The sequence below is a fragment of the Hydra vulgaris genome, chromosome 04 (genome assembly GCF_038396675.1).
Source record: "Hydra vulgaris chromosome 04, alternate assembly HydraT2T_AEP".
In the NCBI taxonomy this organism is placed as follows: domain Eukaryota; kingdom Metazoa; phylum Cnidaria; class Hydrozoa; order Anthoathecata; family Hydridae; genus Hydra; species Hydra vulgaris.
Window position 1 is genome coordinate 28,120,653 of NC_088923.1, and position 18,538 is coordinate 28,139,190.

General features: G+C 26.7%; 1 protein-coding gene across 1 annotated transcript in view; it reads right to left on the reverse strand.

Annotated features, from left to right (window-relative positions):
• Positions 1-769: 769 nt before the first annotated feature.
• LOC136079726 (uncharacterized) overlaps positions 770-18,538 on the reverse strand; it is a 37,028-nt gene continuing 19,259 nt past the window's right edge. The window contains exons 2-5 of the mRNA XM_065795971.1: positions 14,968-14,991; positions 5,336-5,378; positions 2,436-3,019; positions 770-1,087 (exon numbers count right to left, since the gene is read on the reverse strand). Coding sequence (XP_065652043.1) covers positions 929-1,087; positions 2,436-3,019; positions 5,336-5,378; positions 14,968-14,991 — 810 coding nt within the window. The 3' untranslated portion in view covers positions 770-928. The remainder of the gene's footprint in view (positions 1,088-2,435; positions 3,020-5,335; positions 5,379-14,967; positions 14,992-18,538) is intronic.

Consider the following 18,538-nt stretch of genomic DNA (forward strand, 5'->3'; position numbering starts at 1 on the left):
TTACTCAACGAGAAACAGCTGATCATTGAAATTTTGTACCTACGTCTGACAATAGCGTTTGAAATCAAACAACAACAACGAATAAAACTTGATTCTGGAAGGTTCAAAATTGTGAATTTTACAACTGACGATGTTTCAACTGTAACGCAATAAAACTAAAAATGAACTTTCGAATAAAGTTGATAGATTACTCAGTTCAGTCCTTTGATGAGTGATGACTTGTGAATGTTTATTTATGTGATTGATGATACTAATTATTAAAGTGGTTCGAGTTTATGATTTTTAAACTGCTTGCAGAATTCTTAGTTCATTCAGTTGATTTGTGAATTGGGTTATAAATCGTCGATCGAATATTGTATTGGTGTCTCATCGTTTTTAACAGTAAAAAGTCCAGATTATTAACGATATCGGGCTTGTGATACTTTGTATGAATGAAACAATTGCAGAATTGAACTCAGCAACCTCGAAATCCTATAAAAAGAGATATTTGAAGGCCATGGTTATGACTTGATGTTTGAGCCAGTGGCTATTTTCTTGAAAAAAATGCACTTTTCTAACCTAAATCTCATGTTAGCTGCAATATCTTTCCAGAATCAAATTATATGTCAAATTTAGCCACAGAAAAGACTCGCTGGCTTAAAATTTTTGAAAAAAATTTATTATTTGCCATACCCTAAAACTAGGGTTAAATAAACTTGGTATAGCATGATAATCTAATAGTTTCTGATAATTTTCAAGTTAAAATTTTATTTTAAGTAAAAGAGATAAATGATTGATAAAGTTTTTTTTATTTCCTACCATTAGTATATTATACTATCATACAAATCTACACAACTTATTTATGCATTTATATATTTATCTTTGTATTTCGGGATTTGAAATCTATAAATATTTTGTACACGTGGTGTAAGTATAATGTCTTTTAATTTCAGGTGTTGATTGATTCAGTAGATTTAAAAACTTTTATGAGACGATTAGCTTTTGAAAAATCTTCATCTAGTTTTCTTAAGACCTCTGCTCTTTTTGCAGATTTAATATTGGCATCAGCTAATCGCTTTTCCAATTTCGGTGTTATGCAGCGGACTCTCTAAAAAAATTTTAACATAAAAAAATAACAACTACATATTAGATAAAAAAATTACTAATAAAAAACAAATTTTAATAAACAAATTTTTTAGTAATGTAATAAATGTTTACTAGCATACTTGTTAGAAATGAAACTTCATCTAAAGTTTTGAAATTTTGACTGAGGAATATACTTGATTTTTAAATAAGGATTTTTTTCAAATCAATTTAAAATTTTCATCTAAATTTGTATTCATGAAATTAACTTGGTAGTAATTTAAAATTGGCAGCTAAATAAAATAATAAAATAAAATGGTCTAGGAGAAAAGAAAGACTTTGTAATAAAACTATTACTTGGCAGTAAATAAATTGATTTAGAAGAAAAGAAAGACTTAGGCAATTTGTATATAATAAACACAGTTATGAAACTAAATTTTCCTTGTTGCAGACAAGTATAACTGTCAGTTGGAAATCAAAGTGACTGAGCTTGCTTGTGAAATTTACTATGCTAAATTTTTCTGTGATTATTTTACTTTTATAGTAAAAAAATCACATAAAAATTTAGCATAACAAATTTCATAGAGATAAAAATGACTATAAAAGGTAACAGAGATAAAAATGACTCAGTTACTTAGGTTATTAAAAAGATTTTATGGTTTTTTTATCGTAATTATTTATTTTTTGTAAAAACAATAACCTGGTAAATTTAGCCATACTTAAGTTATGTCATAAATATATTTTTATTTGAAAGTGGGGTTAATTTTAGTCATACTTAAGTAACCCATACGTCATAAATATTATTTAAAAAATCAAGAAATTATATCAAAGGACTTTTTTTGATATGGTGACTTAAGTTTACAATATTTTTTTACTCTCTGCTTTGAATTAGTCTTTAAAATAAAAATATATTAAAAAAAAATTGTTTTGTGTGTAAAATATATTGGTCAATTGATTTGTATTTCACCTGATGAAAATGTCAAGAATGTATGCTAAGAATGCCAAGAGTGTAAACTAAGAAAATAAGTTCCAGAAAATACCCAAATTTTTTCAAAGCTACAAAAGTGTAATCATGCTAATTATGAAGGTCGAATAAGTCAGAGAGTTTTTTCAAATAAAAAACTAATGATATTTTGAAGTCAGGTTTTTCTAGATGTGAAATTTGCCTACTACTGCATCTGTCATTATAAGTCTTAATTCTGAAGCATTTCTTATTCATTTGAGTGACAATTGACAAACCACAGATATTCAACATGAAAAAAAAATTAAACGTTGCACTGGTAAAAAAAACTTTGCTAGTATTATTTCAAAATTTGTTTTATAGGAACCTAATATTTAAATGTATACAGCAATTATAATGTACTGTGGTTTACCTGCTTTTCCACATTATTTCGAATGTTTTGCTCTTGTAAGTTTCTCTGTGATGATGTTACTAAAGTGTTATAGTATGACTTGCGCAATCCATTACTTTTGAATTCTAACTGTCGAGAATTATCCAGTGATATCTTTTTTGTTCCCTCTAATAGCTGCTCATAACTTTGAGTGCGATGTATTTTTGTAACAACTTTATAGCTGTGCTCTTGAAATGATCTTTGCTGTTCAAAGTCCTGTCCATCTGCATGATCATTTATCAAAGTTATAACAGGTTCTTTTTTACAATAAGATGAGTTAATGGCACTAACACTCCGTTCTTTAAGCGCGGCGTTTAAATTTTGTTGAGGGTAAAAGTTTTGCAAAAATCCGGTTGAATTTTTTTGAAAATTCAAAGATAAAACCTCTTCAGACGAACTTCTCTTCATTAATGCGGATTTTTCTTCAGATTTCATTGCTAAAAGTTCACAACTAGTTGATATACTTTTTGGATCTAGATGAATAATACGACTATTGTTCAATGTTCCATCTGATGTTCTTCGGGAGTGTGGAATAAGGTAGTTTAGTTTTTGTGAACTTATATCTCCTAAATAATAGAAAAATATAATAAATACAATTGCATCATAATACCCGGCAAAGGTTTTTCAATGAGTGCTGGATAAAGACGTTTCCTTTTTTTTTGTTGTTTTATTTTTTTATTTAAAAGGTACGAAACATTGTAACTTTTAAAATTCTTTATTGAACGACTATATTGTACACTGTGCAATACCTTTCTGCTTAATATAAAATTGGGTGAGGGACACTGTATAACAGAGTATTGTACATTGTGTAATAAAATAATTTATGTTGTATTTAAATACAATAGAAACGATTTCTGCACTTACAATAGAAAATCAAATGTTTCAAAATCAAGAAACAATTCAAAGTTCAATTTTAAAAAATTTTTTTGAAATCTAAGATCAAATCCGTTACTAGCCGATCTTAATCTTGGATTTACAGCGGCAAGTAACGGATCCAGGAATTTTTGTTGAGGATTTGGGGGGGGGGGGGTGGGGGAGGGGATTTGGGGGGGGAGTAGGAGTGGTGGTGGTATGTTGAAACATTTTTTTATTTTGTACCATATTTGCGTCTCTTAAATAAAAAAAAAATTAAGTTACAGATCCTCTGGATGTGTCACTAACAGCGACCATCACGTCAGGACCAGTGGTAATTTTTAGTAAATATCGTACAAAAATGAACTTAAATGCATAAAGATGAAAGAAAAAAGAAAAATAGTGGTGTTATTTAAAGCTTTTATTTTAATTGACAAAGTATATAATAAATTTATAAATATTTATAATAATTTTTGGTTATTACAACCATATATTAATGGCGTTGTTATTTTGTAAAACCACTTTTTTTGCGATACATTAATCTTTTTCCGTTTTAAATAAACCATAACACTTTTTAATGTGTGGGTAGTCAAATTTTGCATAAATTCAAGCTTTTGGGAATTTTTTGACCAATCTTCCATTTGGGGTGGCAACTAATTTTTCAGAACTACTTTATACTGGTCATGTCTCAACCACTTTGTAAAAACATCATGCTCTTTGCTTACAAATGACAGACCAGATCATTACTGAAGGCGGTTGCTTAACTGTTTCCACAATGCATCAATCAATTATAGACTATGATGAAATTTTTTGTTTGGTCTACAACGGAAAGCTGTTTTGTCCATCATTACATGAAAGGTTGATTCGTCTAAGAAGCAAATCTAGAACAACGCCTAAAGTGACGGGAACATATTTTTAAATAAATTATGAATAGGAATCTGAATAAAAAATATTTAAAAAAAATACCTTTTATCAATCGCCAACAGATGGTGGTTTAGAGTTCATTTAAATCTTTTCATGCGTCGTAGTAAGGAGTTTTAGTTTCTTGGCCGGAGGGTGACATATCATTACCTCTTTTTTCAGCAAATGGTCAAGATACAACAGCTTCGTGGATAAGCTTAATCTGTACTTTGTGTAGCTTTTTCAGATCTTCAGGAAGATATTCCCGATGATACGGTCTGCTCTAGGCGTTGTTTTACAGCTAGAAGGTAGTCTCCTTACAGTTAGAAGATAGTCTCCTGACGGTTAGAAGGTAGTTCTCCTTGGACCAAACTCTTCTTTAGTATTAGCGGTTTGGTGAAGTTTGGTGAGAAACCTTTATAATTGGAGCAATTTTTTGCTGACTTATTATGTTTGAGTACCAAAAAAAAAATAATAATAATGATAAAAAAAAAAAAAAATGAAATGTAATGAAATATTTAAGCTTTGAATTAAACTTAATCCCATTAAAACTTCAATTAAACTTACAAATGAAAAAAAATTGTCCATAATGCAACGGATTGACTATGAAAGATATTCAGTATTATGATGATATTCAGAGTTGATTAAATTTTTATTAAATTTAATATGACCACATATAACTTGATATGTAACAAAAATTACACCATATTTATTCTATTATATGTGAATTTAAGCCATCTATTTAATGTAAAAATATGAAGTCCTAAGGTGATGACTAACCATTGTAGATAATAAAAGGTGATGGCCACTGTAGATAATAAAAAGGGATGGCCAACCACTGTAGATAATAAAAAGGGATGGCCAACGACTGTAGATAATAAAAAGGGATGGCCAACCACTGTAGATAATAAAAAGGGATGGCCAACCATTGATAATAAAAGTTATAACTAAAATAAATTGATTTCTAATAAATTTAATATAAAGTTTAAAATAAAAATTCGGTAAATTTTTAATACCCTTGTATTAACAACAAAAAAATAATATTCAAAGTTTATAATTACATTAAAAATTTTTAAGATGTTTTTAACATGTTTTTATAAAAACAAATGTTTATAAAATATAATCATTACCATTTTCATTAGATCCTTCCAAAGATTGAATCTGATGGCTGCTCTAAATCAAGATTTATTATTTATTTATATCATAAATAAAAAATTATTACATTTTGTAATATGTTATTAGTCATGGGTATTTTTCATGTTAGGTATTTTTTATGTGTAGTGATGGATATTTTCCTTGTGTGACTAAAATTAATGATAAAAATCGACAATAATATACATTATAGCGTATGCAACCGCAAACCTCTTAATACGTTTGGAAATTGTAAAATAAATGTTCCGTTGGCATTTTTACGCACATAGTTTGTTTTTGTTGACGCATTATACATTGAAAATAAAAATTAACCAAAACAGTGAAAATGAGTGGTAAAAATAAACAAGTTGTTGACCTGGCCATGAATAAGACTACGCCCAAAGACATTTTCAAGATGCTTAACAAGCCTCTAAGTACTGTCTACACTGTGATTAAACGTTTTTTAATGACTGGTCGTGTTAGGAGGAAGTTTGGCAGTAGTTTAAAGAGATCAGTTCGAACTTTTCAGTACTCTCAGTGAGTAAGCACATCATCATAAATGTGGCCAGAATGTACCTTAAGCCAAAGTCAAATGCAAGGATTAAGAAACACCCGGCTTCCCCAAGTGTCAAAGGAAAAAGATTTGAAAGATCAAAAAAACTTTTGAGACCCTTGAATAAGAGACCAACGACCATCCTCTTCTCAGATAAAAAATTGTTTACAGTTGATTCTGTGTCAAACAGTAGAACCAATTGTTTTATTAGTCATTAACCAGTCGAAGAAGTCCATATAAAATATACATTCAAAACCAAACATCCGGCTTCAGTTATGGTGTTCGGTTATGGTTTTATCAGATGGTCTCAAAATGCCTCCGGTTTTTATCAAATCTGGTCAGAAAGTTGACACCAATGAGTACAATCAAATCCTGGAGAACCATGTTATACCTTGGATTAATGTCCACTACTCTCTAGACAATAATGTGGTGTTTCAGCAAAATGAAGCACCAGCACATATGTCCCTAAGACCCAGAGTTGGCACCAGAAGAACCTGCCAAAATAAAAAAGTGTTATGACCAACTGGATCTCCAGATTTGTAATTACTCAATTTGGGCGTATGTAGAGTCAAGGGCTTGTCAACGTCCCCACAACAGTTTCAACACCCTGAAGGCTGTCATCAGAAGGAATAGAACATGATGCCTAAAGACTATACGCAGACCACCTGTTCCAGGTTCAAGAGTTGTCTTGAAGTTTTTACTGATGTTGAGGGAGGACATATTGAATAAAAATGTAGTAAATGTCTTTCTAAACACCTTTTATGAATAAAATTTATTTTAGCTTCAAGTTTTCATTCTGCATTAATTTTGGTCAAAAGTAATTTTTTTACAAAATTTGAACTCGCATACCGTTATCTAAAAGTTTTAAAACAAGTTTTTTAGTAAAAATTATGCAAGTAATTAAAATTGTGTAATAGTTAAAATACCTAAATTATTGAATACATTTTAGTAAATCATAATATAAATTTATTTTTAAAGCTATGGTAATTGTCGGGTGCACTGGGACATCCTGATGCCGGAGGTAAATAATTTTTGAATTCCCTCTCCACCCTCTAAAAAGCCCTTCTAGTATTTAAAAAACATTTTTAAAATTCTGTATTTAATACATTGCACAAATGAAACATTTAAACACAACTAGGGAAAACATTTGATTTGTTATTAAGTGATTGGGTATTATCCATAGATGACTTAAAGAGCTTTACTCACAGCACAAGTCGCCATAAGTAATTAATTTATGACCTAGATTTAACTAAATTTCTTCTGATCATTTATCTTTTTTTTTATTAATTATTTCAGTAGTCTATCATTTTTTTTAGCTGTATCATTTAACAGAAAAGCTTAGATTTTTCCATTTACATGCAATTTTTTCTGCCATGTTTCATGCAACATAGAAAATAAAAGTATATTAGTATTAATAGCTATATATATTACAATTAAGTATATTAGTATTAATAGCTATATATATTACAATTAAGTATATTAGTATTAATAGCTATATATTACAATAGTATTAGTATTAATAGCTTTCTAGGATTTTCTTCATCATGCTGCTTAATAGTGATGACTGGGGGAACCAACCCGGATCTCCCAACCTCTTGATCATTTTACCCCAGATATAGTGCACTATTATCTTTTGAAAAGAATGTTTTAATTTTTATTTATTTTTTAAGATATAATTGACTTAAATGTTTAAATAACGTTTTGAAACCAAGTAGTATATCTATCAAATAGTATATTTCTTTACTAAAAACATAACCATAAAAAGTATGAATAACCTGAGGCAAGTAAGACACTTTTTAGATGAATGTTTATACTTCAGAAACAAAAGAGCTAATAAAAATATATGTATATATATATATAAATAAAATAAATAATAACAAATAAGAATATATTTGACGAATAAGATTCAATGGGCGCAAGAAGTAATATTTATTTAGAAAACTGTAGAAAATTGTTAATGAAAATTACTATTGTGAACATGAGTCAACGGTTCGATTCATGCGCACAATAATAATTTTGTCGTAACCGCAACAACAACAACAAAAAAGTTAATTTTCTTTCTCTATCTAACGAGTTGCGAATAGAGACTGATCTCTTTTCACAACTTTCTCTTCTCATTTCACAACATTCTCTTCTCCTTTCACAACAGATTCTTCTCTTTTCACAACATTTATATTTCTTAAAAGACTTACAAATGTTGTATCATATCTAGTTACATCAGCTAAAACTTATTCTCGCTTTAATTGTCATTTAGCAAATTTTCATCCTTTTACAATATCTGTCCTTGCATGCTCTAAAAACTTTTATTCGTCTAGTATTTTTTCCACTCGTTTTTTCCCTTTGGAGCTCTCTCTATTTTTTATATTTTCCTGACTCATACCACCTCCAACTTTTCAAGTCTTCTGTCAACCGTTTCCTTGTTCTTTAACTTTATTATATGCTTTCTAGTAACTCCCAAGTTAGTACTGGTTGCTTGCAGCCTTTTTATCGAGTGAATCAGAATAAATAAATAAATATATACATATATATATATATATATATATATATATATATATATATATATATATATATATATATATATATATATATATATATATGTACATATATATATATATATATATATATATATATATATATACATATATATATATATATATATATATATATATATATATATATATATATATATATATGTATGTATGTATGTATGTATGTATATATATATATGTATATATATATATGTGTATATATATATGTATTTATATATGTATGTATATATATATATATTTATATATATATATATATATATATATATATATATATATATATATATATATATATGTATATATATATATGTATGTATTTATGTATGTATGTATGTATGTATATAGATATATATATATATATATATATATATATATATATATATATATATATATATATATATATATATATATATATATATATATATATATATAGATATATGTATATATGTATGTATGTATGTATGTATGTATGTATGTATGTATGTATGTATGTATGTATGTATGTATGTATGTATGTATGTATGTATGTATGTATGTATGTATGTATGTATGTATGTATGTATGTATGTATGTATGTATGTATCTATGTATATATATATATATATATATATATATATATATATATATATATATATATATATATATATGTATATATATATATATTTATATATGTAAATTATGTTAGTGTATTTTACAAATAGAGTGCTCAATGTTCTTAAAGAACAGAGCAATAATAAATTAGATTAAATTAACCCGGATCATCGGACCCGGTAAATAATTTATATATATATATATATATATATATATATATATATATATATATATATATATATATATATATAAGAATGTTAATTGTTTATTTGTTAACTGAAGGATAACAAACAAACAATTGGAAACTTGTTTATGTTCTGTGTCAAAAACAACGTTATTTTTTTTCTGAAAATTGGTTTCTAAAATATTAGGGTAATGTGGGCCAAAATGAGACAGATTGCATTTATAATCAACCACAATTTTTTTTGATGATTTTTAAATGTTTAGTTGTGTTCTAAAACCATTCTGTGTTACAAAAAATATCTTGAGGCGCTTTGAAATAAAGAAGATGAAGAGAAGAAAAACCATTTCAATTCTTGGTAATATAACAGTTGCGAATTTTGATTTAATTTTTCCTAAAGTTATTTTCTTATTTTTTGATCTCACGGAGCGGAAAAATTTTTTATATTCATAGCTTGTGTTTTATTATCATCTATATGCATTGTTCTATCATTTTCATAAACTGATATTTGTTTCTATAATAAAATTGCCAGGAAATGAGACAACTTTGATGCCAATATGTTGCGGAGCAAAACGAAACGATTTACATTAAAACAACAAAGTGAATATTACCGTAAATAACAATATTTACATATTGTAGATTTATATACTTTATATCTTAATATTTGCTATGTTTAGTTGTTATCCAACATAGAATTATGTCTTATATAATGTTTACTTATATTTATTATATTTAGCCTGATATGTTTATACTTTATATGTTTATATTTTATATAAGAGGTAATTCCAAATGTAATCAATGTAGTAAAGAAAATATTGTATAAAGTATACAGTGAATTAAAAGCATATAGATTATTGTTGTAAACTATAAAAACATAATGAACTGAAAAACAAATCAAAAATAATTATTCTCAATATTCTAATTATTCACATGAATGGTTATAATAATTCTTGTAACATTCTTTATTATGGTTTTATTAATTCTTTTAATATATATATATATATGTATATATATATATATATATATATATATATATATATATATATATATATAATATATATATATATATATATATATATATATATATATATTAGTAGAAAATCACTTAACTAAACTTTTTTTCATTTGACACTGTGTTTTTCCATTTGACACTGTGTGACAAAGGTTCATCAGAAAATTGCTCTGTTCTTTTAAGAACATTGAGCACTCTATTGTGTAGAATACTTTTAAAGTTGTTTAAATATATATATCTATATATATATATATATATATATATATATATATATATAATATATATATATATATATATATATATATATATATATATATATATATATATATATATATATATATATATATATATATATATATATATATATATTATGTACAGTGGCGATTTTACGGGGGTGTTACACCCCCTCCCCCCGAAGAAGGTGATTTTCAAATTATAGTCGGTTGTTTTACAAAGTTAGTCGGCTAGTCGGGTATTTGACACAATTCAGTCGTTTAAATTTTCGTTTTGAGGACCTTTTTTTTTTTCAGAAGCCAGTCGGTACTTTTTGAGAATTTACCCCCCTCCTCACCTCATTTTATTCGTATAATCGCCTCCGTATATATATATATATATATATATATATATATATATATATATATATATATATATATATATATATATATATATATATATATATATATATATATATATATATATATATATATATTTATATATATATATAACATATTTTTTTTTTTAAATTTTTTGTTCTTTTCTTAAATATTAAATAAATTTTTACAATAAGATAGTTAAGATTAAAAAAATCGTTATACAGTTACAATTAAAAAATTGTTATACAATAACATATATAATAAAATATATAAGTATAAAAATAAAAAACATAATAAATAGAAAGCGGAGACTCGCAGAAAACCTTTAGGTCTTGTCATCGAGAACCGCTCGTGAATATTAATTGCATTAAAATAACATTAAATAAAGAATAAAAATGTCAAAGAAATAATTTGCGAAAAACATAAATTTCGTAAGAATATATAAATAAATTTGTAAAGAAATTATAATTGATTCTTATATATAAATACAAAGTTTGTATTAAATAGTACTAATTTCATATATAATAAGCTGTATATTTTCATAAAATGTTAAATTATTTCTTAAGTTAAATTAATATATTATGTTAAATGTTAAAAGATAAAATTATTTCTTTCAGTTTTTTTGTGAATGAAATGTAATTCCATTCATGGGAAAAATCATAATTTTTCAAAACAATTTTGTTCCAAAGAAAAGGTCCTCGAAATGCAATACATGACTTTCCAAAATTAGTTAGAGGAAAAGGTTGCCGAACTAGATTATCATTTCTTAAGTTATATTTATTTGTTTCTTTCGAGGTATATAAGTTATAAAAGGAAACAGAAGATGCGTTAGTTTTACATTTTTTACATAAAACAAAGTATATTAAAAATATTCAGTTGATAAATATTAAGAATTTTCATTTGAAATAAAAGTGGTTTGCCACTGACGAGCAATATGCTTCTGCTGACGATAAAGAGGTTGCAGTTTAGATTTGTTATTATCACCCCAGGCAATGTTTGCATAATTTATATGGCAGTGGATTAAAGAGAAATATAATTGTCTTAAACTGTACCTATTTAAAAAATTTTTAGCTTTATACATAACTCCTATATTTCAACCAATTTTTTTAAACAATAAATCAATGTGATATTTCCAACTAAGGTTTTCATCAATATATATACCTAAAAAGTTAGTAGTTATTTTTCTTTTAATTTGAACTTTGTCAATAAAAAGTAAAGGCATGACAGGAGGCAATAACTTTTTTTTTGAAGTTTGATGAAAAATTGTCCAATTTGTTTTCTCAACATTGAGTGACAACTTATTTTTTTAAACCAGTTAGAAATTTTTGTTAATTCAAGGTTCATATTTTGGAATAATGTCATTATGTTATTATGAGATAAAAAGTATATATATATATATATATATATATATATATATATATATATATATATATATATATATATATATATATATATATATATATATATCTTTAACCGGAGAAAACAACAACAACTCAACCATTATTTAAAATCCTGCATCGAACTTTATAACATATATATAAATAAAGGACTATTCGACAGTTTAATTGTTTTTAACATATACTGATGAAAATATACTGACTCTTTTAAAGCAATTTACTTTTGGGCTTAAAAGGAAATATAAATAAATAAATTATTTGTATTGTGAAATGAAATACACATAATAAGTTGAATCATTTTTACTTATTACTGAATTCCGAACCATGTTTTAATGACTTTTAGAATACTGTAATAAATCATCTAGACCTCTTCAACACTTGATGAAATATCTAATAAATATATAACAATCATGAACAATATTTGTTATATATTTGTACATTTGTTAAATATTTAGCTAAAATCTTAAATTAAATGTTTATGAAAAAACAACCAATTATACATGTTATACTTTTTCTCAACTAATGGAAATCTGTGACGATCTGTGAGATCTTGTTAAAAAAAAGATTTTTGAAAATAGTTTTTAATATAAAACACTTCGCAGCAAAATTTTGTTCCTTGGATTTAAAGTGTTATATTTGAATAACGTCTAAAGAATTACTTGCGTCTAAAGATTGTAGAAAAGCGAATGTTTGAGCACAACAATTGGTTTTATACAAAACATTTTCTTTGTCTAGTGGTTATAAAATCAACAGCAAAAAGATAGTAAAAAAGCACTTAAAAATCTTCAGAAATAGTATGTTTTCTTGATTTTTGAGTGTACTATAAATCTCATTCGCAAGTGTTCTTTGAATTTAATCCTCCCATAATAATTTCCTTTTACTGCCTTTGATAAAAGCCCTCAAAGTCCAATATATGTTGATGAGAGCGCTCTCCTTACATTTTCTTACCTATGTTTTCCTTGAATTTATCAAAATTATCTTTATGATCTTCTTGATCTGCGGTCTGATAAAAATACCAGCTCTAACTTTAGCCTCAAATAACTTTGAAAAAGATCTTAGTGGTCTTTAAAAGGTGCCAACTTTTTGTTGAGCACAGTTTAAGTTGCTTGATGAAACCAAACTTGATGTGCAGTCGTGACATAAGCACTTTCTGAGGTTCTATCAGAGGCGCTCACTTTACATTACTCTTTTTTACACAGAACTCATGGACACTCTTTTTGCGAGGTAACTTTTTAGTTAACATAACTTTTTTGCATAGACTATGATAAGATGGAAACGCTGGATCCAATGAATTTAAATACCACGTCTGTTTATAAAAATGAATAATAAATTTAAAGTCAATATAATAAGCTCTTGTCTTGTGTCTATTCAACACCATGCAACCACAAATAAAGTGATATTATTTTTTTATGGTTTTTGATATGTTTTTAAAGCGTGAGTTTCCAAAGCCATTTTAGATTGTCTTTGAATTTCTCTAAATGATAAAATATGATATTGTTGATATATACTTATTATTTTATACATAAAAAAGAATTTCATGACGTCTGTGATAAAGATCTCTTTGCATCTCGAGTTACGTTAGTAACATAAAATCTTTGCAAAATGAAATCCGATAAACGAGAATTTCTTTTTTCTTGATTATGTTTATGCAATTCTTCAAATAACAAATTTTGAAAAAGAGCGCAAAATATCTGAAAAAAATTAAATTGCAAAAAATTGTGGACTAAAGTAGTTTTATATTTTAATTAATATTTGTAAATAATGTAAATTAAATTTTTTTTTATTAAATCTAACAGATTTCACCCAGTGAGAATCGGACGTCCAAAGACGTATAACAGACGTCCTCACTTACGACGTTTAATGTCAATTAGGCATGAGCGGATTTACATAGTTTTTTTTAATATTAGAACGATAATTTAATCTGCTAAAAATTGGTTAAAATAAACATATTTTTTATATGAATGGAAAGATATTGCCTGAAGTTTACAAAGCTGCACAATCTGCCCCCACGGGTTAAGTTGAGCATCTGTATTGGATATGTTGAGCAATCAAAGAATAAATGAATATGAATGATATGAAATTTAAATATAAATCATCAATAAAATTATTGTTAACAATAGGCGTGTCAATAGTTTATAAACTTTTTATTTTATGGGCTTCAATGATGTAAGTAAGATACGAGAAAAAACTATAAAAATTAATGTCACTTTTTTTTAAAAGTTCTTAACCTACTCCTTCTAGGCAAGGTGTCAGTTAGTTCAAAGAGTTAGGTTTTAAAGAGAAAAGTAAAACTCACGAAAAAACTGCTCATTATATTCAAAAATAATTTTTTTACTTGGTCCAAGATAGAAAAGTACCCATGCATCTTATTCGATTGCCGTCTGTCACAATGTTGCGTCTTGCGTTACCATTTTTAGATGTTTTGTCATGCAATGCGTACTTTTCAAAATATTTTAATTGTCCAACTTGTTCCCATGCTTAACTAGCCCCACTCTACCTTGTATGTAGATACGAAAAGCAGTATAGATTAAAAATGAAAAATACAACAAAATTTCAACGTATATTTTTCTAACCATATTTTAACATATATTGCTTCTTTTTTGAATGAAATTATTTAAATTAAAAAGTACTTACCGTTTAAAGTAAAAGCCATCACAGCAATAACACCCATCACAGCAATAAATTACTACTAATATTAAAATTTACAAGATAAGATAAGAGAAAGTTAAAAATAATTTCTAGCTTAAAAAGTAAATACCATGCGATGTAGAAGTTCTTTTTCCTAAATAAAAGAAAAATTTTATTTAAAAAAAAAAAAAAAATCTTTCACATTATTTAAACTTAAAAAAAATTATTATTGACTGTTAAACTATTATTGACTGTTAAACTATTATTGACTGTTAAACTTAAATATCAGTCATTTTGTTTTAAATTCGAATATATATATGAAGTTTTTTATATTATTCCACCTTTTAGCGGACTTATAAAAATATATATAATTTATTACAATGACAATTCATTGTAATTAATTATATACTTTTACCTAAAAACTTATAAACCCGCTAAAAAGGCGGAATAGTATAAAAAAACTTGCTGAAAATAAGCAACCAAGTTTTACAAAAAAAAGTTTAAAATTTAAAATATAAATAAATATTTTTTAGTAGTATTCCGTGTTTAGAAATTTATTCGTTTATAACTTTTGACTCGTATACGTGCCCCCCTCGTTATCAGTCGTGCCCCCCTCGTAATCTAGGGTTATCAGTCCCTATCTTAGACCATTAAAAACTATAGACCCGGTGTAGCGTTTAAGTTACTGCATTAAAATTTTACTGCGCGGAAATTTCAACCGTTCAAACTTCCTTTGCGGTAAAATATAACGTTAAAATATTGCTTAGACATTTTAGCGTTTTAATTTTACTGCACTCTAATATGGCGATATTATTTTCTCTCATCAAGTAAAGCGATTTTTCTTTATTGTGTGACGAAATCTAATCTAAGAATAAATTAAATACCCTAGCGATCCATAAATTCAATTCTGTAGAGTTTTATTATATTAGTCGTAAAGAACATGCAACCTTGAGCAAATTTTTTTTTTATAACAAACAATATGAAAAACAACTGATATACAAACATCATTTTAGCTCAGTATAAACATTTGATTTACAAAGTTTTTAGTGACAAAACAACTTTATAATGGTTATATTTTCTAAAAAAGTTGTATGAGTTGTTAGTTGGTCGAGTTTAATAAATGCTGGATATTTCAGCCATGCATGTTTTTGTCCATAGAAGGACCACAGCAATATCAATTCCAATAAGATTTGCAGTCACAAGGATCTCAACATCTGTAGCCCATATACAATCTGTGGCCATACCAAGTTTGGTAATATAGTTTTTCACATTATCACCTAAATATCCCGACCTAATATCACCTAAATAAGAGACTGGAACAAGGTCTTGATATCATGTGCTTAACAACAACATTGCGAACAGGTATATGTTGACTCTCAGAACCTGTCAGCAAAAACAAAATTGCTCGAAAAAAATATTTGCCATTACTTTTGCAAACATGTATTTTTAAAGATACATCATGTTCTTCTCCATCAATAAGATCTGGCATTATAAATATTTTGAATCCTTGTCATTCAGCTATTTTTTGGCGAATTTCTATGGAGAGATGTTTCATTAATTTGGGATTCACAGTAATTAAATCACAACAAATCACAGAATATTGTTTAATTACTTAAATTTATTAAAAACTTCTACCATAAAATAAGTTTTCCTAACCTTGTCAATACCTTTTTTGTAATACATTAACTTATTGTCAACAATAACAAAGTTTTTCCACCGCCGTTTAAAAATTGCTTTTTTATCTTCAGAAAAAGTATTGTCATTTAAATATTTCCCGACATCATTCAAGTTAATATGTTTGTACATCTTGACAAAATAAGCTGACAAAATTGTAAACTAAAAAGTCAGTAAAATAATAACGAGTGAAGTAAAATTTTAACGTTAAAATATTTAACTCAGTATTATTTTAACGTTATTATTTAACCGCCAAAGAAGTTTGGATAGGTGAAAACTACCGCGCAATAAAATTTTAACGCAGTAATTTATAAACGCTGCACCGGTGTCGCGTTATATAAGTTGACCATTAAGTAGACATTCAGTTCTGCGTAAGCGTGACGCATGCGCAGATATAGCGCAAAGTTCCGTTAGGTAGGTTAAATCTATCGTTAAACAAGTAGCCTTGTTTCCGTTAGGTAAAACTGAAAAAATATTTAAATTTTAGCAACATTCATATTTTTAAATTTTTTAAAATTATATAATTAAAATGCCAGTCTATAATTACTCTGTTGAAGATGTTTAACAGTATGTCTCTGATGGAATAATAAATAATTAAGTTCAAAAATGTCAACTTTGTGGTATGTGTATATATAATCAACTATTTAAGTTAAACTTTTGTATAATTTATGATTAGGAGTTTATTATCATTGTATCATTATTATCATGTTTTATATTATTGTATGTTTCTGACGTTAATTTTGTACTATGTTGCAGCACCTCAAAATCCTCAGTTATTTTAGGACTACCATTTTATGACTTATTTGTCAATTTCGCTCAGAACTATTTTGTTATATATTTAAGTGTTGCAATTAAGTAACACTTGATAAATTGATTAATAACAATTAAAGATCAGATAAAGTTTTATTCAAGTTTATGTGTCTATCCTAAACCTAATTTTCAGAAAGTGACCCTAGGTGCAATTCAAAAAAGGTTATTGCACCAAGGGCCACTAATTTTTAAACCCTTCTACTTGAAGAAATTACCACCCTCAAACTAATGTGCAAGATGAAAAAAAAATCAGACAATTAAGAAATCCCTCTCTAAATTATCAAATGAAACCAAAGACAATTGGGACGAATTGTTAGAAGCTGTTTTATTTGGTCTACATACATGTGTGCAAAATTCAACAAAATTTACACCCTTTTTTTAATGTTTGGCAGAGAAGCAAACTTGTTTTCAACTTTGTCACTAAATAATACTGATTTAGATACTAATGAAAATAAAATTTTTGAATATAAGGCATCCAATGAGCATAACAATATTATTCAGACCCAGACTAAAATGAAAAAATATTATGCTTGAAAACAACTGAAAGGATGCAAATGATTTTCATTTAAAATGAGGGACCAAGTTTTAGTAAGAAATTACAGGAAAATTGGCCACAAAGGAAGTCGGATGGAGCATGATTGGCTGGGACCTGGAATCATTTCAGAAATAAAACAATGGTAAAGTTTGGAAAAAATCTGTTGCTTTTTCTAACATCAAACCTTATTTATCAGAAAAACAAGCATTGTCCACCCAATTGATTTTAAAAGAGCATGATTATTGTCTTAAAATGACTAAACAATTAATTGAAAAAGATGATTTAAAAATAATTTTAAAAAAATCCAGCAAGAGAAAATCTAACTTCTCTAACTGACGCAAGTATATCTAAATCCAAAAATTTCGTTTGTCCCGCAATTTCTGTAGGTAATAATTTTTATTCAACATTGACTTGATGATACTCTAATTGATATTGCACAAAGCTTTCTTTCACACCAGGTCCCCGAAGTTGGTGGATTTCAAAGTTTTTGCATTTCTAATTCAAAAAACTTTGGTAGTTATATTATTTCTGGAAAGTTTGTTCAGATATTTAATGTTAGAAATTTGCATTGGGTTCTAATAAGTAATTTAACATCTGAAAATGGTTCTAATTCCATTCAGTATTATGATTCGCTGTTTACTGGATTTAATAAAGGCACTGTTCCATTACTGGTACACAGAGT